The sequence below is a fragment of the Maniola hyperantus genome, chromosome 16 (assembly GCF_902806685.2).
Source record: "Maniola hyperantus chromosome 16, iAphHyp1.2, whole genome shotgun sequence".
Classification (NCBI taxonomy): Eukaryota; Metazoa; Arthropoda; class Insecta; order Lepidoptera; family Nymphalidae; genus Maniola; species Maniola hyperantus.
This window is the reverse complement of record NC_048551.1, coordinates 3,578,114-3,601,222: the sequence shown is the minus strand read 5'-3', so window position 1 is coordinate 3,601,222 and position 23,109 is coordinate 3,578,114. Positions and strand designations below refer to the sequence as shown.

The following is a 23,109-nucleotide window of genomic DNA, read 5'->3' as shown; positions in this document are numbered from 1 at the left end:
AACCCCAACATCAGCAAATCTTGTATTTTTTTGCACTGGACACACAAATTTAAACATAACGTATTAGGTAAATAGTTTTAAAATATTAAGAAGACCTTTTTATACTCACAACATTTACCACTTATACAACCTTTTCACATACAGTTTATTTATTTATTATACTTATACATTCACTCAGATACAATGGAGATTGAACAATTAATTTTTGAACGTGATCTTGCCCTAAATAGTTTGCAACGTCTTGCAGATTGCTCGAATAATCTATCCGAGTTTCGAGTACGAGTTAAGGAATTAAATTCTATCAAAAAAACTTTCTTTCAAGTGCAAACTAAAATCGAAAAACTATCGGCAAAGGAACAAAACTTTACAAAAGAAGAACATTTAGCGATACGTAATCAATTCGATTCCTTATACTATCACATTCAAGTAACATTGGACGCTATGAAGGAGACACGTAGACAAAGCGTCGCCTGTGTGTCACCGCCCTGTGGTCACGATGCGCATGCGCACTGCAGCCGACTTCAAACTGCGCAGTCACACATTAGACTACCTAGACTTTCATTACACACCTTCGACGGAAAATTAACTGAATGGAATGCTTTCTATGACTTATTCAAATCTCTTGTACACAATAACGAAACTTTAACGGACGTGGAACGATTTCGTTATTTATTATTGTCTCTAAAGGATGAACCTTTTAATTTAATCAAATCTATCCCAGTCACTGAGTCGAATTATGCAAATGCTCTGCAGGCGTTATGCCACCGATATGAAAACAAAAGGATTCTTGCAACGAAACACTTTGATAACATATTTGACGTTGAACCGGTAAACGAAAATAATTTACAACCAAGCTTGCGTCACTTACTTAATACATATCTAGAAAATGTAACTGCTCTAAATTCATTGGAATTTCCAGTCTCAGAGTGGAGTTTTATACTTTTAAATATTTTATTTCGTAAAATAACTCCTGATATACGAAGACGTTTTGAACTATCATTACGGTCATCAAGTGAGATACCGCCAGTGAGCGAATTACTTGACTTTCTCGAGAAAGAGTTATCGGCATCGGAGGTAATGTCTTCGTCCGCACGCTCCACCATCACTACCGCGAGCCGTGCGTCGGCTCCCACTGCTGACTCGGCTGACGGCTCATCCCGCACGCCTGTTATGTCGATGTCAAGTCACGCGCAAGCTGCACAGTGTGCTTTAACTCGTGCTGAATCGATTTCTAACGCATCAAATACGCCACGCTCCTTAGATTCATATTACAATAGCATTTTGCATCCTCAACGAAATATGGGTGTCTATACAACTGTCACTTCGTATAAAATCAAATGCGCTTATTGCAAAGATAGTTCACATCCTTTAAATAAGTGTCTTAACTTCCAAAAACTTAAGTTAGATGAACGGCAAGAATTTGTAACTCAAAATAAAATATGTAGGAATTGTTTATTGGAACATGAAACTGACAGGTGTACCTCGCGTCACAACTGCCACTACTGCTCATTACGTCATCATTCTACAATTTGTGAAAATCGAAAAACTGTTCATAATCAAAACGTCACACTGACACCACGGACATCAAAACCTTCGGCTTTCCCTGAGCTACACTCAGGTGCAAAAACTTCATCGCCCACTTCATTACATGGAGCTACAGGGCCTTCAAACAACAAAAACTGTACAGTTTTACTAACTACTGCTATTGTCAACGTTCGGTCCTCGGATAACGGGTCTAATCCGCCGTGCCGGGTGCGTGCCCTTGTCGACCAAGGATCTACGACCACACTCATTTCTGAGTCATGCGTCGAACGTCTTGGCTTGAAGCGGTACCCTATGCAAGATTGTACCAATATCACGGGATTAGGTGACAACAAAGAACAACTAACCAGTTACACGTTGTGCGAGGTTACGCCCCACAACCAAACAGAACCAAAATTATACGTCGAAGCTCTGATATTGCCGAAATTAACTAATTACATCCCCAGTGTGCCGCATTCGTTTGAACACATTTCGCACCTCAAGGGTCTTTCATTAGCGGATCCAGAACTACGTTCTGCGCGTCCCGTGGAACTCTTGCTTGGTTCAGATTATACTGACAGCATACTGCTTCATGACAACATCAAGGGTCCACCGGGTACCCCGGTGGCCATAAACAGCATCTTCGGTTACCTCCTAAACGGTAAAATATTACATGCGGCCCCGAGTTCAAAACCTAATTTTAGCGTTCGGCAACCTAAAGTACAAAATTCTAGACCAGTACAGACTCCAATCAGCACACCTAAAGTTGAGCTCAACGAGAAACCTACAATTTCTCTTCCGTTGAAGGGCAGTATTGCAGTTTCTGCGCCTCGTTTAACAAAAGCGTTAATATCTCGACCTTTTGTAAACGACGCCGGACTCTGCAGGGCCGGCGGTGTCAACCATTCTGATGTGCCTTATGATGCCAAGCAGCACGCTCATCGTAAGACACGTACAAAATATATAAAACGTTCGAAACCAGGTGGTGTTTTCGTATGCAAGTTACAGAAAGCAATCTATTCCCGACCAGCCTCCGATTTACACACACACACAAACAAGGCAGTCGGGCACTACCACTGTCTTTCATTATTGCAACACAACGTCTTTCACCAACACCTGACCGATTACATCATTCATTTCAATGCTCTTCATACGTCTCATTGCGCAGAAGTATACACAGCAGTCCTAGATCACCAGCTCGCCGCCGCCGCAGCTGATGTGGCGCCTAGCGCGCGTGCTACTGCACCCCAGCGCCTCCATAACCCGCTCATCAAGCGACGACGTAAGGTCTGCTTATTGCTTGTTATGTAAACATGTCGCATCTATTACATTTCATAATTTTAGTTTAAGCTACTTAGTTTAGGTATTCTCTTTTTTTTTCTTTTAATAAAATAATCCTGAATTATTTTATGGCCGGCGGTATGTTCCGTACTTTTGGTATTTTATTAGCCTAGCACAAAACAGTTCCCCTTTTCCAAATTTTTACTACATTTCATTATTACAATCGGTCGGGGTTTACCAATGTGGCCGCTTATCAAAAGTGGCAACACTACAGTGCTGTCAACTGTCAGTCGAAGTTGACACACATACCGCGAACGCTCCGCGCGAACCGTGACGCAAAAAAACAAGCCTAACGGCTATCGCCGACAAAGCCGAAATTATAGACGCGAAATTCATCAAACTTGGACCAGAGCATCAACCCTGAATCCTTACCAGTGCATCTTGGGGGCCCCCATCATCGGAGCGCGTTCCCGGATCCGGTAAGTGACTGCATTACAAACACTGACCGTCCATTAGCTTTTCTTCTAAACAACTTGCATATAACTTGCATCCCGAGGATGAACATAACCTTAAAAAAAATGTTTTTTAAAAAAATGAACCCACACGGGTGAAGATGCGGGAATTAGCTAGTAGGTATGTTATATTTGGGAGATGCATGCTCAGTTTGTTATCGAATTGAAAGTTCCATTGTGTAGATTCCGAAAATCTTAATATTTTTTTAGATAGGTACCTACCTCCATGAAAATATGACCCAGTCCCCCACGGATTTTTTTTAATTATAGAGGATAGTCAGGGTGCATCGAAATTTTGACTTCCATGGTAGTAATCGATTCAGCTATCAATAATTTATTATTGTTGTAGTAGAATATAATAGTTTTAATATCATACTTCGATGTGTTGTACAACATAACATTTTAGTTCCTAGTATTAATAGGGTAGGCAAACAGTGGGCACCGCTATATTCTCGCGTTTAGTGTGCCCAAGACTTTATCCTCGCTGTGCATATGTAAGTAGTACGTACTACGTACAGTCGCTAATCGCACCCCCTCATCAAATACGCCGCTATAATAAACAAACAAAACATATGGCTTTCGAATTTATTTGCGGCTTTTGACAACATTACAATGTACAACTCGGATATAAGGGTTGCGTTTTGTGCAATTGAACTTTTGAAGGGTTTCCTTTTTACTTTAATATGTAGCAGAAGGCATAACGTAAGCGGAGTGCTTCTTTTACCTTTCAACCTTTTTTGCGAGCGTAGCACCTAAAAACATTGAAGGTAAAGCTATAATAATCGACGCGACTTTTCTAGAATAATAGGTAATTTTTTAGTCTAAAGTGTAAACTTTATACCATACTTTACACACGGAGTTGTTACTTCTGTCCATCTTTTTAAAATATTTCCGTGATTAGTTGATAACTCATCGTGGACGAAAGTTTAATATCTTACTGTGACTAAGGTAGTGATTCGTATCATTACAAAGTTTACGATAATGACATTTGTGACAATGCATAAAACCGCAATCGGTACTGATCAGAATGCGTTATGATTTTTATTTCTGTATCATAGTCATTTGAAAATGTCTTGTAACAAAGTGACGGGTAAAAGCGATGAGGTAGGGAAGGGGGTAAGACAACAAGAGTGCGTGTGCGCCTTCGGCGTCGAAACGCTCCAGTTGTTTCAGCCTGACCACAGCTGTCGGCTTGGAGAGATTCGTTATGGGTGTGTTTACTTCCTCAGGTTTGATGACCTGTCGCCTTGTGTTCTTACTTACATAAATTGGGTTTTCACTCATGTTTTTTGCTACAGTTTTCTAAAAGCCTTCAGCAATGTTTGGTTCTTAGAAAATTGTATTTGTCTGGTTCGCTTTGTTTTACTCTTTTTTTATAGAATTATCGCGTAACCTCGCCAAAGCCTCGCCATGATATGATCTGTAGTTAGGACGCTCAACTTGTGATACGCTGATAATATGATCGATGATCTGATACGACCCAAGAGATCGGATACGCAAATTTTTGTGAAAAAATCGCAGTGTAGCGTCTGTAATACAGACCGCTACACCGATCATTGACACGAATGAAGGGACGGATGAACGGGCTTAATACGTTATACCATCGTATCGATCAGTCCAAATATTATATCATCGCGTCAAAACGTGAGAAACGCGTGTTGATGCGATGATACGTGATCGGCGAAAAGATCAGCCCAACAAATGTTGTTGGTTGACAGTTAACACATCTCTTTGATGAATATTTTCTAATTTTAAAACGAAATAGTTTTTGTTACGTGATCGTGTGGAAATTACTCTTGTCCACAGTGGCAGATTGAGCTAGAGTGCGAACTCTCGGTTTAATCCTGATTTGACGATATACATGTCTCAAATATTAGGCCATGGTGACGTAAAATCAAAGAAAAATAGGGCTACTTCAGGGCTACCTGCGTCAAATGTACTAACATTTGATGCCTGCCAGTGACGTCGAAGCCTCTACATTTTGTTAGAAGTTCCCTAACTGTCGTGAACTGTGACAGTTATGTAATGTCCTTTCATCTTTATTAACCACGGAAAGGAAACGTAATTTGCTTATGTAGAATTAAATGATGCCCGTGACTTCGTCCGCGTGGATTTAGGTTTTTAAAAATCCCGTGGAAACTCTTTGATTTTCGTGGATAAAAAGTAGCCTATGTCCTGCCGCGGGATGCAAGCTATATCTGTACCAAATTTCGTCAAAATCGGTTGAACGGATGGCCCGTGAAAGGCTAGTAGACAGACCGACAGACACACTTTCGCGTGTATAATATTAGTATGGATTGTAGATTGTCTGATTTACAAACATTTCCTTAAGTGCCATCTTGTTTTATTTATATTTTCGTATCTCTATCTGTAATGTTTAAAGGGTTATTCCGTTTTTATTCCAAAAATAAATGGTAAAAGCGGTTCAAAAATAGCAGGTAGTTTATAAGAAAGTTTCGCGAATGCACTTTGTGCGCGACAAACCCCGCAGCTCACAATCGTTAGTCTAGTTTGCTAACAGTTAACGCGTCGCGACCAACTTGCGACCCCTTTGCACTTTTTCGGTGTGGAACGTGGAGCACCAGTGGAAAGTTCTCAAACGTTTTCAATTGTATCTACGTCGCGTCGCGTCGTCGCCCCAAGTACGGCACCGGCACGTTAGCGCCATTTATATTCACCTGAGTTTTCCAGTGGTTTTGTTCGTTTTTAATAATATTGATGTCAAAAGCGTTTTAAGGTCTGAAATTTGAAATGTTACTGGAAAATTGATAATTTTTTATTAGTTACGAAATTGCAATGCAAAATTCTTGCTTTAACGGTGAACGAAAACATCGTGAGGAAAGCTGCATGCCTGAGTTTTCTCCATAATGTTCTCAAAGGTGTGTCTGCTAATCCGCATTTGGCCAGCGTAGTGGACTATGGCCTAAACCCTTATTTTTACGGGAGCAATCCCATGCTCAGAAGTGGATATAGGTAGAAATGATAATGATAGAATGACTCTTGAATGAAATGAATCTTAAATTTTGCGCTTGAAATACAGTCAATACTAATAATAAGGACATAATATTATATTCTGACGCAGTCTTCCAATCCAGCCGAAAATCAGTATTTTATTTTGCCTTTGAATTTGGAAGTTAAGAAGCTGCTTTTAAAATTTAAAGGTCCATTTCGTACCCGAAGCACCATCTTGACAGCGACAGTTGGCAAAAGGCCATCCTCCAAAGCTACAGAAGCTACCTTTGACATTAAGAAGTCGGACTTTGTCCGGGGGTCATAAATGTGGGCGACCTTGCAGGTAGGTATATTCTCGTCGGCCGCGTTTGCTATTTCGGAACGTTGACATCGATCCGAGGAAAATTGGAGCAGCATCTTTGGCACCTGCGGTGCACCAAAATGCGGCTGGCAAATGCTAGATTGATCTAGCTGAAACTATTCGCAACTCCATAGTAAACCAATGAATTTTGATACAACGCGATACAATGCAATGGCGTACGGGCGTATTTAACTAAGCTGCTTGCCACGAGAAAAAAAACTGATATTACCAATATGAAAAGTTTTAAAATCGAACATATTATTGAAAGTAATAGGATAGTACAGAAAAGCATTAAGATTCTTATTTCAATATGAAAAATGTACATATGGTTGCGAGTTAGTGTTTAAGGACACGTTGAACCAAGTTTGATTAGAATAAATCATGAAGCTAAATTTATAAAAGGAAAAGCTGACTGACTGACTGATCTATCTATGAACAGCTCAAACTATTGAATTGATCAGGCTGTTCAGCATGCAGCAGCTAAATATGATGTAGAAATCCGCTAAGATTTTATTAGGGGTTTGAAATTTGTGTAATCTACACGGTTGAAGTCGCGGGCATAAGCTAGTAAATATACAAAAGTATGCGAGCTATTTATTTGGCAAACACAAGACAGAAGATGTAAATATATTTAAGTACGTTTTCGTGGATTTAGGTAATAATGAAGAATGCCCGTCGATAGCAATTTTCCTCATGCTCGTGCTTACCGTGGCGATGTTATTAATTAAACTACGTCAACGTCTGTCTAACCCAGACGAATACGTAAATCGTGACGTAATCACACGACCAATATAACACAGCAATACAAACACGTTTGCTTTGTTTAATCTCGTAATAGTGTTTGTACGAAAATCTGCAAAAATGCAAAAAATGAGTTTTTAGACGAAATATTATTAGTTCTGAAAATTTAGAAGCTCTTGGCCATAACAGTTTAATAAAGACATTTATTTATTTATTTCCACACAAAAAAAAAACAATTAAAATATTGGTTTCTTCGTGCTCGTAAGCGCTTGGGAGCTAATACATACTTCTCCATTGTCTTTCTTTGGGTTGGTGTGCCACATTTTGAAGTTCCTGGTACTCGTTATTCTAGGGATTATTGTCGCCCTTATTAAAATAGGACAGAACGTTTTTCTTCTTATATCATTAGGCTAAAAGCCTAGCGACCCAAAAATTCTATGATTTCTCAGTAGTGCCCTAAAGCTTTGAGCACATGTACCGCCCGGTGTTTCCACTTAGCGCGTTATTTACGATCCAGTTCGAGTATCGACCTCTCGGATAAGATTGTATCAGATTTGCAAATTTCACTCGCCACGATTGCGTCGCGCCGCGTCGCTCAAGGTGACCGGTGCGTTGACATTGAAACGCCTTTATCAGATCAGGCGGCGCGGAATCGCGAATTGTGTTTATTACTGGGTCGGTTGCCGACTCGGCGGGGACGTGCTTACGTCTTAATAGAATTAGCTGATATACCCACCTAGTAACGGCCGTGACATTTTCTTGGGTAATCGCTACCTAAATTTTTGTTTCTTAAGGTTTCTTTTAAGTAAGGGAACGATTAATACGATAGTGTTTCTATGCCCGTCTATTTAATGAACTTTGGAATTTAGCGTGGTTGTTTGTTTTCCTATAGTGACAGGGAAAATTGTTACCATGTGTTTCTTATCATAGTCGCCAATCGGGTTATCAAATTAGCATTGCAAATGTAGGCAGGTAGGTACATCTTGTATTACAAGAGTCCAATTTACGTTAAGATAAATAAAAACCACTAACTAACAGCTGTAGGTAAGTACTAATAAGAAAAGAGATTACAAGATATTGATAACCAAATCGGCATTAATCCTATAAAAAATTGGTACAGTTATTTTACGATTATTATAATAAACGTTTCAAAACTCTTTGTGGGATCTCGATGGCTAATTTGAAGTTTTATCCGCGAATAATTTATGTTACTGTGATACAACCAAGATACCATCTAGAATTACTCATAATATTTAGCAGCGTTTTGATGGTATGTATCTGCTAATTGGATTAAAAGTAACAGCCTGTCATAAACGGATTTGGAATAGTAGGCACGGCATTCGCCGATTAACAATGACCTCTATGTAGTACCTACTAAGCACTAGACGAGTCATTTCGAACAAAAAAAATTGCGGACTGCAACCTCGTTATTGCTTGCAATTTGATGTCCAGGTTACTTTTGACAGTGTTATAGTTTGAAATAACTCTTCTATAAGTAGGTAGGTGCTAATTTAGTTCAGAGTAGGCTAAACAATACGAACTTCTAGGAAGAAGTGTTAAGTATGTACGGAATAGAAATCTAAATATATAAAAGGAAAAGGTGACTGACTGACTGATCAATCAACGCCCAGCTCAAACTACTGGACGGATCGGGCTGAAATTTGGCATGCAGATAGCTATTATAACGCAGGTATCCGCTAAGAAAAGATTTTTGAAAATTTAACCCCTAAGGGGGTGAAATACGGGTTTGAAATTTGTATAGTTCACGCGGACGAAGTCGCGAGCATAAGCTAGTGCTATATAAAACGTAAGTGGCGAGGGCAAGCATGGCAACAAAACATCGTCACACTCAAGTCATTAATCCGGTTCACTGCGAGTGCTGCGAATATTTATTTTCCTCTTGTCACCAGGTGTTAGTCTTGGATGGCGAACGTATTTCATTGAATTTATTCATGACACATCTAAGGAAATCGTTAGGCACCCGCTATTATGTGTGAAAACTTGAAAAGCTCCTCTCCTCAGACATTTCGTTGTTGTACGGAGCAAAATTGAGAGGAGGAATTCTTGATTTTGTATCGAATTAAACAACGATATCCAATTTTTGTTGATCTTATCACCCAAACGTTGTTTGTGAGTTAATCTTTTGTTAGTTTATTTATATATTGTTTTTAATATTGACATCCATGTACTACATCTACATCTAGGTACTAAATAATATTTAAATACAATTTTGTTATGTTCTATACAATTATGGGATCAGATGGTTTCAACTTCCTAACATCTAAGTTTTATCACAATAAATTGATAGTTACATTTGGAGTTCTTAAGTTTTACTATGTAACAACTATGAATAGGAATATGTTTGATTATGCCTGTAGAAATATTTTAGAACAGATATATTTTTTATTCAAATAAACTTTTACAAGTACTTATTAAATACATTAGGATTGAGATGATTTCATTCTTAATTTTGTCATTTCAAAGACATTATTATCGTCATCCTATTTGTCATATGTAACCACTAGCTGCGTAGCGTAGATTTAGGTTTTTAAAGATCCCGTATAGCCTATGTCACTCAGGAATAATGTAGCTTTCTACTGGTGAAAGAATTTTTAAAATTGGTTCAGTAGTTCCAAATATTACCCCCTACAAACAAACTTAACGACATTACCTCTTTATATAATAAGTAGTATAGATTACCCCCTACAAACAAACTTAACGACATTACCTCTTTATATAATAGTATAGATATATATTGACCTAGCACTGGATAATGACTTGATTTAGGCTTCGTCTTGGATAGATTCATTGACTGTTACCGTCATTGCATCATTGGAAGCCAATGGCCTGATAGCTACTTCAGTTCTCACTGTCGAAGTTCAATTTATTCTCAGAATCTTGACATCAATTATGATTTCTCAAGATGATAATGGGTTTTTTATTCTTTGTTTAAAAGTTTTTGCTTGCTCTAGCTGCTCGAATTATTCTTCAGTGCTCGCGTTATCAATTTATTATATTTTGTCATTTATACCAGATACCTTATAACTTCTTCATTATGTTAAACTAGCTGTCTTTTTCTGTGGATAAAAATATTTCATGCAAACCGTGTCGTGACAATTACAAACACAATAAGAAAAAAAAAGAATTAACCAATTTGTTGCAGTCGTTCGGAAGTTATGAAGTTATGCGCGTGTACATACATTTCGGCGATTTATTTTTATTTATATGTACTTAGATTTTACTGATTTTATATATTGTATTGATTGATAGTTAATACAGTACACTAGTCAAAATATTTGAAAAATCCCTAAAATCCCTAATGAAAACCATAAAGCAATTCAGTTTAATCGTGAAATCATCTAATGTTTCATTTGTAATTTTTAAAATAAGTACATTAATGTTTTATATACCTAGATCAGAAACGGAGGTAAAGTGGACAAACAAACTGCGAACAAGGGGAACAATTTGTAAATACCTTGTACCGCCTTAGTGGTATCACGATTATCGGTACGTCGCTGGTACAGGCAGGGGCCGTGATTGGGTGCAGTGAAGAACTCTATTAAAACTGCGATCGGTATCTCGCTCCTGTCACGTGTACCGCAAGCCCGCCGGCTAGCCGAATCGCGGTTCGATTTCGTGTTATACCTATATCTTTTCTTAGTAGTAATCTCATTCTCTGCAGCAACAAACTATTTTGTTATATTAACATGATTGAAATTTTCATATTCATGCGCGTTCTTATTTATTACCACTCATTTACTATTACTCAGAATCATCATCATATCAGCCTGCTTGTCAATGGCACTAGATGCAGTTAGCTGGTTGCCACAGCTTGCTGGGTCTTATCACTATCAACGTATCTTTTTGACCCATTTCTCTCTTTCGCTTCTCTGTAGCTCAGTTAGATTAATTCTGTCGCAAACTGTGGCGACTTTTAAGTGGGATTGGTTAGAATTACAGACTAGTCAGGGTGGGATTAACCTGTTGGATATTAAAGAATTAAGAATATCACTATTTACCTACTTACACTAGCAGAAAAGTGACCTTCCCTAAATAAATGCCTGCCCCACACCAGGCACTGTTCTTTATCCTAGTTTGACTCGAGAACCAGCCAGCCATCCTTAAATAAACAAGTTACCGGCGCGGCGCTGCGTTACTTGATAGTATTGAATCAAAATTATCACAATTTGAATACATTTAAAATATCGGACTAATATTAAGCAATTAATATTCGTCTCTAACCAAAATTTGTTCATCGTTGAGCCAAGTTAAAAGATTAGTTTCGCTCGTAATGTAGTTTGCGTCATTCCGCTTTATTACACGCAAAATGAGTGGAACCTACCTACCTGAATATACAGGGTGCTATTTTGGAAATGGTCAGTGAGGCGATAGGCTAGACTTTGAGAATTTTGCTTTAAGCACCCATATACCCAGTCGATATAGAAAAAACTGTATTTAAAATGAATTATGAATTAACAAAGATTTTTGAATAAAATCAATCAGAGTCGTCAATCTTTTTTCCTTAAGCTCTATGCAGGCCGTTCTAACTCGGGCTCTCAGGCTGCGGATTCGGTTGGCAGTTGCCATGAAGTATTTCGGTTTTGGTGACTGCATCGCGTCGCCAGATACGCTGTGACTGGTTCCTATTTTCGCGCGCAGGCTCTACTAGGTGAAACGCTTGCATAACAGTGTGGTGTATTCAGCTCCACACAGTAGTCAGTGTACATACCGTATCAAAACTGCTATTTTGCTGTTGGCTTACGCCCTCAATAAGAACTGGCCGAAGTGGTTGTCTTCGTCAACATTCTTCGAAGAACGCCGGACGGGTCGGCAGGCAGAGGAAATAATGAAACTTATACGTCGCGCGCCGCACAAACCCGCGATCGACTATCGATAGAGGCAATTTGCCGAATAAATGACTCGGTAATAATTGGCCACTCGCTCGATTTAGGCGTTTGGGTCATTGATATACTTACCTAATACCTAAGACGCTCGTATACCTGCAATAATACGAGAGTGTCGGAGGTTAAGTGCTAGATTTAAATACCACAATTTTATTGAGACGTTTCGCAACGAAAATTGGTAAAAGTATTCTAGCTTCCATTCTGCAGACGGATATCTCTCTGAGAGTTCTGATGGGATTTTCAATAAACCTAAATCCATGCCGACGAAGTCGAAAATCAAGCAAGCATAGAAGTTAGGAAACAAAGACAACGAGATAATATGTCCCAGCTCCCAGATTGGTACAATCAATGTCTAATCTATGGTTTCGGTACGAATAACCCATTGTTTAGGCTTGTAGCGGTCAAGATTATGATTTGCTTCTGCTTTCACGGTGGTCTACGTGTAGCGTAGATGGGCTACTTTCGTCTCGCTCCAGAAGCCTTATTAATTCTTTTTATCAACAACTTATTTTTCATGCGATAGCGTTAGCGAAGAATAATGATTTCGGAAATACTGTAGTGTACTGTAAGTGACCTTCTAAAAGTAAAATGATTCTTCGTAATGAATCCTATAATAAGAAAGCAACTCGTTTTTTAAGATAAGATATCTAATCGCTTTCGCAATGAAAATTGAATTCCGTTTAATCTGAGCCGTTTGAAATTAAATTCTCTCTATCGGCGCATCGCTCAAATGCTTGCAGCGCCGCCTCCTGCACCCTCGCCATTGTTGTGCACCCACCGATGCACCCTGGACATTATTGTACTCGACTGCGTTTGCAGTTTTCTTTAATATGCAAATGTGAGAAATTGTACGTCTGATTGGAAGGTTTTCAAAGTTACAGTAATTTCTTTTTTAAAGTAAAAATACACTTCTATAAATATAAATACACTTATTTTGAATAAAATATTTGAATTTTGAATTTTGAAGTGAAGAAATCGGATGATGTTAGTTAAACCTTCATTCGAATCTAATGAGTTACTTAATTCAAATAGAGAAATTTGCCAGTTCAAATACTGATTGAATCAGATCCCTGCAATGCATGAAATAAGGGAAGTACCTCTTTAACATAAAGCTGAAAAGCTGGCTTTTAGTAGGTAGTTTTATATCATATACAAGAAGTTCTTAGTTCGAAATACACTTTGAATAACAACTAAACGAGAGATCGTCGGTGCTCAACTATTTCCACCAAAGATTCCGAGCTCCGAATTCTCTGAATAGCTGCATGCGTTGCTGTCAAATAAGCGAGGGGTGTCGGCGTAATAGCTTTAATGTTCCCTTAAGACGATACTGTGTGGAACTATTAGCTACATACAATATTGAAATATTTGTGTTTCTAGTCACTTTCTCTAACGTCTTTAACGCTTTTACCCATATCAGGCAGATCAGTATATCAAAACAGTCTAGTTTCCTAAGTTAAATATTAGTATAGATATTTTGTGTTCTGACTGATTTCATCTTAATAATTATTGGTCTATGCGTGATGCAAAATATTTAGCATGACTTTAAATAAAGAATAAAATTAATTGATCTGTTTTAGGTAGGTATTAGGTATAAGTGTCTAATGAGTGGATCCTTTACGCTGAAAGAGGTAAATACCGTGTTCTCAAAAACTTTATAATAACATAGTGAGCACCGGCAAAACCGAGTCTTATAATTGCACGAATGTTTATAATGATCTCTCATGAGTAGGTACCTACTCTCACTCAATATCGCAAATGATTCATGAATGCGACACTCAATAATCGCAAATGATTCATTACATGGAAACATTCAATTGGCGCTTTCATCTCGCGGTGTTTTATCTCATTTTTGCCAATTTAATACAGACACCCGCGGAATGCGGATCGGTTGCGATTTCCGGAAAAATCTCCCTGTCAACGACCGCGCCCGATATAGTGCGGGTCCGTTAGCCGAGTGATCGAGCTGGACTCCTGCCACCGGCGCCGGCTAATTATACACATGCATACGATATACGGGCACGGGCGGTAATCGCGCCGAGGGACACCATTGTCTGTATCCTACACTGTTGATAGGTCACTATACCATATTTTTGCCAGGCTTAGCTTGTAATCTGTAACCTTTTCTCCGGCCAACATTGTCAAACATCGTTTGATATCATAAGGATGTTCTCCCAATTAAGAAGTTATTTCTGTTACAAATGAACATCGTCCCACACGCCACATTCCCACGAGATTAATTGGAGGGAAAAAAATATTACTCTGTGGGAGACGATGAGTAATTGCTTGTGAATGTAAACATATGATTTGAATAGCGCGATTTCTCAAGAAAACGTAAATTCTCGCTCGATTACATAGTTTACTCTGCAAAAAGCGCGATTATCTGGATGAGTACCAATGAAAGAAAACACGACGACAGATGTTTTGTTTTTAGTTTTGTGGACTCGTCCCAGATATTTCTGGGCGGGCGGATTACTAGCAGTTGACGCGCGACGTGTTCCCCGCCAGAGGCATCTGGGTCCCGCGTCAGTTGACCAAAACATCGAGGCCAAATGTCCATTCACGAAGATATTAGATATATTAGTCTTTATTTTATAGGTGTAGTTGAGATAACGTGCCAGTCGCGTCCACGCAGTCGATTATTACGGACAAGTACATTACTAGAGTACATCTCGTCCACCTATTTGTTTATTCCATTTTCACTTTGAGCACGCGCGAATCGGGGAGTCGCGTAAACAGATGTCACAAAAGTGTTGAGCAGATAATTGCTAGTACAGCACGGGTTTTGTTGGATAGGTGTGTTAGTTTGGTGTTAGGAGCGTTGGATAAGTGTTGTGGTGGAGTCCAGTGACCGGCCAGCCGTGCGTGAAGCCGGGATGGTGCGCAAGGGGGAGTCCACTGGCGCCCTCTTCAGGACTCTGGCCGACACGCTTCGATGGCGTTCCGTCCGCGCCCTCGCAATGGTATGTTCTGCGTTAGTTACTGTCAAATCGACTTACACCTTTCATTGCGGTTTCGACCGCTCTGGGGGTTTCTTTATATATATATATATATATATATATATATATATATATATATATATATATATATATATATATAAACTAGATCTTTTTATTGTTCGCTAATACCTACTATTTTATAAAACAGCGTGAAACCTATAGAACAATGAAATAATTAAAATAAAATAATAAATAAATAAAACATAGGTAATAGTTTGTGTTATTATAGCAGAAGTTGACACTTAACGCTTAATTTTATGTCCACGTGTAGAATCATTCTAGAATCACAATAGCAACATATTTCAATGCATTTGAGTAGTTCAATATATTATTTGCTTCAAATGATTCAAGCTAATACCTAATTGTACTGTTAGTTAGGCAGTTCTCCGACCACTGTCGATTAGCGAGAAACGATAGTCGCCCCTCATACATTAATTATTTATTAATCCCTGGGCAAACTGTGCGAGTGTTTTGAACACCAAGAGAGTGTCGCTGAGCGAGTTTCTCTTTGATAGCTTTTGTCGCTGCGACAAACTAGCGGAGAGAGAGTTCTCGCCGGCGGCAACTCAAGCGTAATCTCCCAACGTGACTGACTTCAAGTCCGGTCGTCAATACGTACGCTGGTCTAGAGAATATTCTCTAGGAGCTACTTATATCAAAAAACCTATAGGCAACCTATCGGCGTAGTTTTTTTTTTTATTTTTTTTTATTCAGATACAAGTTAGCCCTTGACTGCAATCTCACCTGGTGGTAAGTGATGATGCAGTCTAAGATGATAGCGGGCTAACCTGGAAGGGGTATGGCAGTTTTTATTAAACCCATACCCCTTACAAGCCTTCTGTAGACCAGCGTCAGTGTTGGTATTGATTGGTGTTGGCATTGATTCTCGGACGATATGTCAAATATTAAGCTATGGTGATATAAAATCAAAGAAAAATAGGGCTACTGTAGGGCTACCTGCATCAAATGTACTAACATTTGACCCCTGCCAGTGACGTCGAAGCCTCGACGTTTTGTTAGACGTTCCCTAACTGTCGTGAACTGTGATAGTACAGTACCTACCTGGGTAGGATGAGACTGGTGCAATTGTAATCTTTGGTAGTACACGTAGTTCCGTGAGCAAATTCATGATGCATTAGCCGACCGTTTAAGATTTATAGTCTCTGTCTGAAGGAATAAGTCACGTGCGAACACGAAGGAGATAAAACCTGCGGAGCTACATTGTTTGCTACACCGAATAGATTCAAAAGGATAGTAGAACGGCTATTGGAAACATTTTCTTTAATCTCATTTAGTTCAAGTTGCCACGCTGTTCGTACATTTCAGGATGAACCATACCCAATAAATTACAGATTACTAGCAAATAAAACTATCACTTAAAACTGATCAATTCGGTCTCAACTATTTATTACCTATTCCAATTAATGTATTTCAATTTACTCCCGCTTCTAAAACTAAACATAACACAAGTGTGAAAATGGAAAAGCGGTATAAAATACATATTATTCAGTAGAGTACTGAAAATTCGGCTTAGAGTAGGTACTGCAAAATCGCCTTTGCTTGTTTTGCGTGCATGTTTGATCTGCATAATGCATAAGCACGTGCTAAACGCTGCTCATATTCGTAGCAAGTGAAAAATTGAGTGTCATCATAAGGCGCTGATTGAATAACTACATTCAATCAAATTATTATTTATAGACCTGATATTATTACGGAACTTCTTTGGTGCATTTGATGTGGTCACTAAATAATGCAGTGCAATGGTACAAGGAAAGCCAAGTCCCCTCTGTCGCCAATAAAACGTGAACATCTCCGTCCACTACAATGCCCGTGGATTCTCTACGCCCGGTTAATTCAATGGAGTGACGTAAAGTACGGTGACAGCGATTAGTAATAAACGTCTTGACGCAAGCGTTACAGCTCTTTGCGCCTGTTTAATATGTGCTCTCTTTACTATACAGTTATATACATCTACCAAGATATCATAATGCTATCGTATCAATCTTTCTTCTTGCTACCTCCTTAGCACGAAGTTGTGATTATGACATTGCTATAATCGCAATTGAAAAATCATGTCAAACAACTTTACACTCTTTTAAGAAGCCAAAGTGATGTATTGACTCCAAAAAAATCATAACTAGATTTTTTTTACAAGATACAAGTTGGCTCTTGGTTGTAATTTCACCTGGTGTTAAGTGATGATGCAGTCTAATATGAAAGCGGGCTAACCTGGAAGGGATATGACAGTTTTTTATTTATTAAACCCATACCTATCCCTTTCGTTTCTACACGGCATCGTCCCGGAACGCTAACTCTCTTGGCGGCACGGCTTTGCCGGTAGTGTGGTAACTAGCCACGGCCGAAGTCTCTCACCAGACCAGACCAGACCAGAGAAAATGTACCTATAAATTATAAAATTCTAAATTTCCCCTGCCAGGACTCGAACCCGGGACCTCCTACTAATAAGTCCACAGCGCTCACCACTGCGCCAGGGTGGTCGTCGTTTAGGTCGCATGCATTGTTTGTACCTACTAATTTATCGCTAATAATATGACAAGGTAGCGGCCCTGGGTATCACTCGAGTCTCGAGTTTTCGACTCGTTCGTGGTCATCGTCTGGCGTTTTTGAGAGAAAATTTCTCCTGGCCTCGTACAATATTTCACAATAGTCTGGCAGAGTACTAGATACTGCCCACGGCACAGCTGCTCCATCGCATCAACAGTTTAAAATTTAAATAATTGGTTAGTTACATAGTAGTTGTTAAAATTACACATCATTAATTTAACTCAACATTTAGCTGTGCTAGCCTACTGGTAAGGACGTCAGTCTCCTAATCGGAGGTCGGAGGTTCGATCCCGGGCATTTTCGGAGGTATGTGCGTTTTAACTAATCAAATATCACTTGCTTTAACGTTGAAGGAAAACATCGTGAGGAAACCTGGAAGCCTCAGAGTTCTCCTTAATGTTCTCAAAGGTGTGTAAAGTCTGCGAATCCGCACTAGACTTAGGCGTGGTTGACTATGGCCAAAACTCTTTTCACTCAGAGAGGAGACCCGTGCGCTGTAGCAAGCCGGCGATGGGTTGGTCATGATGATGATGATGATACACAATGAACCAAAATATTAATTTGTTATAATCCGCTTTTCCTACATGTTTAGCAATGGAAGGGCGGGCGGTGCATATCTGCATGTTGCACCATACAGATTTGATATGTTTCAGCGGATTATAGCAAATTAAGCTTTTGGTTCATTGTATATCATGGATTTCCGCAAAATAACGCCTGCTTCTATACAACGACTAGCTTAAGCTTGCGACTTCGTCCGCGTGGACTACACAAATTTCGAACCCCTATTTCACCCCCTTAGGGGTTGAATTTTCAAAAATCCTTTCTTAGCTGATGCCTACGTCATAATAGCTATCTGCATGCCAAATTTCAATCCGAGTCGTCCACTGCGATATGCACTGTAAAGGTGTTTGTTACATTACATCTAAGTGACACATGACCCAGGATTTCTCTACGACCTTGCGTAACAATCAATTTTGATGTCTCAGTCGTTCGTTACAATATCTAGTGACTGAATCTAAGGAGCAAGACATACAGACTCGAGGCGCGGCGTTTTTTTGTTAATAACTCCCAAACAAAGTCATTCATCATCATTGTCAACCGATAGACGTCCACTACTAGACATAGGTCTCTTGGAGGGACTTCCATACGCCACGCCGCGCCGCCTGAAATGAAAAGATTACTTTGGGCCAGGGTGGGCCCAAGCGCGGCGCTCGTGCTGTATTTATTTTTCCGTATACCAATTTCACCGGTATGTCAAAGTTCATAAAGTTGAGATTAGGTTATCAAAAAGACTTCACTGCGTATGTATACTCTGGCCCTAAAATGCCAGTAGAAAAGAAGAAATAATAGTCTTAACGTTAGGAATAATCTGTTCTTGAAAAGAACAAGATGTATACGCGACAGGTCGAGATGGCAATCGGGGAGGCAATGGCCCGCACACCCGCCCAGCCTCCACAATAATCCGGTGCGGGAGAGCGCGGGTGTCATGCGGGTGTCTAGAGATAATTATATCAGTGCATTGTGTAACCTCGCAGCGAGACCAGATGCTATGATAAGCACGTGCACCGTATCACTCTCGATATCGCACGGACGCATCGCGGAGCCGTCAAAACAGCACGCACGGCGCGTGGACGATAGTAAACATACTTACGAGCAGCGATAATAATTAATAAATGCTCAAGGCATATTAGCTAAACTCACATTATTTTAATAATTCACACGAGGGCCTCTGGAGGTTAAAATGGAAGGCACTAGACATGCATTAAGAATTAATTTTAAAGCCTGAACGCTACGCTCACATACAAATCACACGAGTATGACTAGTTCTCACTATCTGTTGGCTCCAGACAACGGGTTCTCGTTCATCCTTATTAACTTAGTTACTCAACAAAGGTAACTACAATACAGAACAGATACATAACAATGACGATAATCTTGAGAATTGCCAACAGCCGCCTAACGATGTTTTTGTAAACTCGTTACGTCGCGACTCCGAGATCTATCTTGCTCCACTTAGCCAGAGTGAACTAGAAGGAGGGTAGTCCTGATTCGACGATATGTCAAATATTGGACTATGGTGACGTGAAATCAAAGAAAAATCGGGCTATTTTAGGGCTACCAGCGCCAAATGTGCTAACATTTTGCCGCCTGCCAGTGACGTCGAAGCCTCGACGTTTTGTTAGAAGTTCCCTGACTGTCGTGAACTGTGACTGAGCTTTTCAGGCAAAGCAGTTTGTTGCCTCAGTTCCTACATATGGCAACCATTTCTACTGCCTCCTCTGAACAATTCCTGTTTCCTGGTCTTAAGGACGGAAAAGAGTTGTTTTGTCAATACGGTATTTGCCTACTAGTCAAATCAGTAACTTTTTATCAAACGTCAAAACGCGCACTTAGTACGCGATATTCAATGAAATGCTTGAATGTGACGTCACATCATAATAACGTAGGTGCTTTTTTAGTTTAATTAATTAAAAATGGATAATACATCTAAAACTAAAAAAGGATGTAGATTTTACGTATTTTGGAAGACCCTCTATTTTATGATCACTGAGAAATAATTTATTTTTGATGTAGTCAAATACCCAATTGCATGCATCAGTGACGTGCCATTGCTATGAAAGCACTGACCTCTATTTATACAAGTACGCTGGATCTGTTTTTGAACCTACTTTATTTTCGCCATTTTGGAGTTGATAGCAGCAGTGAGTGTTTGAGTGAGTACTCGAAACTAAATGATAGTGATGAGACATCTGTCAACATAGTGTTAACATGATGACCATTTGACACAAAGTGTAAATAATTGCAATTCGTGGTACGTTCGGTGGGGCGCTTCGAATCGGCAGAAGAATAACCGTCATTTTGTACGGCGGCATTCTTCCAGCGTACTTGCAATATCCATTTCAGTTTGTACAAGCAATATTATGACTGTTCCATATATTATATTTTCTGTTAAAATCTGTTAAATCTGTTAAAATCAAAAGTGTCACCTAATCAACGGGATTGCCATTATAACATTTTATAGTAATAGGAAGTTCCTCTTGAAACAGATGTGTGTGAAAGTTAATTTAATGTATCGTTTCATTCTTTTATATTTAGCTCATAAAAGCCTCCGTAAAAAGGACTAATGTTCCTTGCTCGCCCGACTTACATGAGGGTCCATATCACCAAAGATGGTGAATTTGGTGGTGGATCGATGGTGAAAAGAATACATTATCCACCAGCGAAAGTTTTTGACGTCAAAAAGGACCCAACAGACGTGCTAAAGAAAGAATAAAAAAGTGTCTTTCATATCTAACAAGGCATCATTATATTATAATGTTATGTCAAAAATAGAACTGTGCTCACAAAAGGATCTCAATTCTCAACAACCCGAACTTTAGAAATACGACATTGCAATACCAGGCCATAGCCATATTTCCCTCTAGCTGTATTAATGATGTAAAGACGAGCCATCGCATCGAGCTGTCGGAGCTACGACAAGATGCAGCTGCTTTCCTTGTTATTACTGTTTCCAAGTACGTCCTTTCGTATAGCTTTTGTTCCAAGTTATAAGCGAAGAGCGTTTTTCTTTGAGCATAACTCAAATTACAAGTTCTTACTTCTTAAATCAATATTTAAAAGAACTCGGAAGTTAGCTACTTAAATGACTGGGAACATTAGTCGTATTTTTTTCTCTAGCTTATTAATCAATTATGTAAAGAAGAATCATCGCTTCAAACTATCGAAGCTACAACAAGATGTAACTTTTTCCTTGTTATTATTGTTTTCCACTAGGTACGTCCTTTCGTGTAGCTTCTGTTAGTTATGAGCGAAGAGCGTTTTCTTTGAGTATAACTCATAAGTTCTTAAATCAATCTAAAAGTACTCGGAAGTGAGATATTCATATGACAGCGATACTATACTTATTCATTTCCCCCTCTTGCTGTATTAATTATAAAGAAAAGCAATCGAATCAAGCTGTCCTTGTCCTTGTTATTACTGTTTTATTTTAAATAACTTTAGTTCCAAGTCATAAAAACATAGCGTTAAATGCAATGATTAATATCGCTAAAATAATTAAGATGTCTCTCTTAATATTAATTTTCTATAAATACGAGTATGTAGATAGATAAGTATGATTATACATTTTTAAGAGATTATTTTGTTCCTAAGTTTTATAGGAAATACTTCCAAAATGTCTATTTCGATAAATATTACTTAAATAACTCTCCTAAACTTTAGACTTACCATCTGTATTTTATAGGTAGCTAAGAAACCCAAATCACACAAAATGTTCTCTTCATTTAAATGATGTCTATGTTAGTTGTAATAGAAATGCATTTACTGTTTAATTAATGTCTAGATATGAAGCTCTGTTTTGTACCTCGAGGTGGCTTGTTTCGCTTAATGTTTGAATCCCCAGACATTTCATTGCTATTTAGGCTTGTACAATGTACATATTCAAATAACGTTTGTGTACGAGTTAACCTTAAAATTATTGAAGCAGTTTCAAAGTTTCGCTTGCGTGAACAAGTATAAAAACCGGTCAAGTGAGAGTCGGACTCGCACACGAAGGGTTCCGTTACGTACCACCGAACAAGAAATTACACTTCTAATTGTCGTGGCCACCATTTTTAAATTTTTATTATTTGGTGTTATAGCGGATATAGAATTTCAGCTCACTATGTATTACCTACGGTTCATAAGATAGACACTGCTCGCTGACAGACAGACAGACGTACGGACAGCGGAAGCTAAAGCGGTAGTTGAATCCACCACCGGTTCTTACACTCCACAGTCAGTTATTTACTTGGACCGCAAGACAATTTACCATAGCGTGCTTTCAGTAAACAGCAGACTGTTGATATGTACTCGTATTTTTGTATTTCGTATCAGTCGAGTTTATTTTAAAACCACAACTTCTCTACCCATAATGTCACTTCCGGCTTTTGCAAGTGACTCCAAGGCTAAGACCTTGTTGCAAATAAAACAGTTCACAGCGTCTCGGTAATAGCTAGTGGCATAAATCCTGTAATGTGTGTGGCTTTTTCCTTAATACCTTTGCCCCTTTTTTATACGAGTGAGAAATAACGCGAGAATGGAGATGGTCTTACTATGTAAAAATTAATTTTATTACAAAGTTATTAACTTTAATTTTATTGATATAAGTTTGTTTCCTAGAATGTATCGAATGTTTTGAATTGTATTAAAACCAAAAAGTAGAGGAGCGAGAATTTATCGAAAATTGTAATAGATTTGTGACGTTGTTATGAGTGATTGATAGATGTTGGATCCGT

At 38.9% G+C, this 23,109-nt stretch overlaps 1 protein-coding gene across 8 annotated transcripts in view; it reads left to right on the top strand.

Moving 5' to 3' along the window:
• LOC117989666 (serine/threonine-protein kinase minibrain-like) overlaps positions 1-23,109 on the top strand; it is a 229,402-nt gene that overhangs the window by 169,081 nt on the left and 37,212 nt on the right. The window contains exon 1 of one of the 8 annotated variants that reach the window (XM_034977059.2): positions 14,902-15,232. The exons of the other annotated variants lie outside the window; for them this stretch is intronic. Within the exon in view, the coding sequence (XP_034832950.1) occupies positions 15,146-15,232 (87 nt within the window). The 5' untranslated portion in view covers positions 14,902-15,145. Of the gene's footprint in view, positions 1-14,901; positions 15,233-23,109 lie in introns of those variants that run through there. 8 annotated transcript variants of the gene reach the window in all.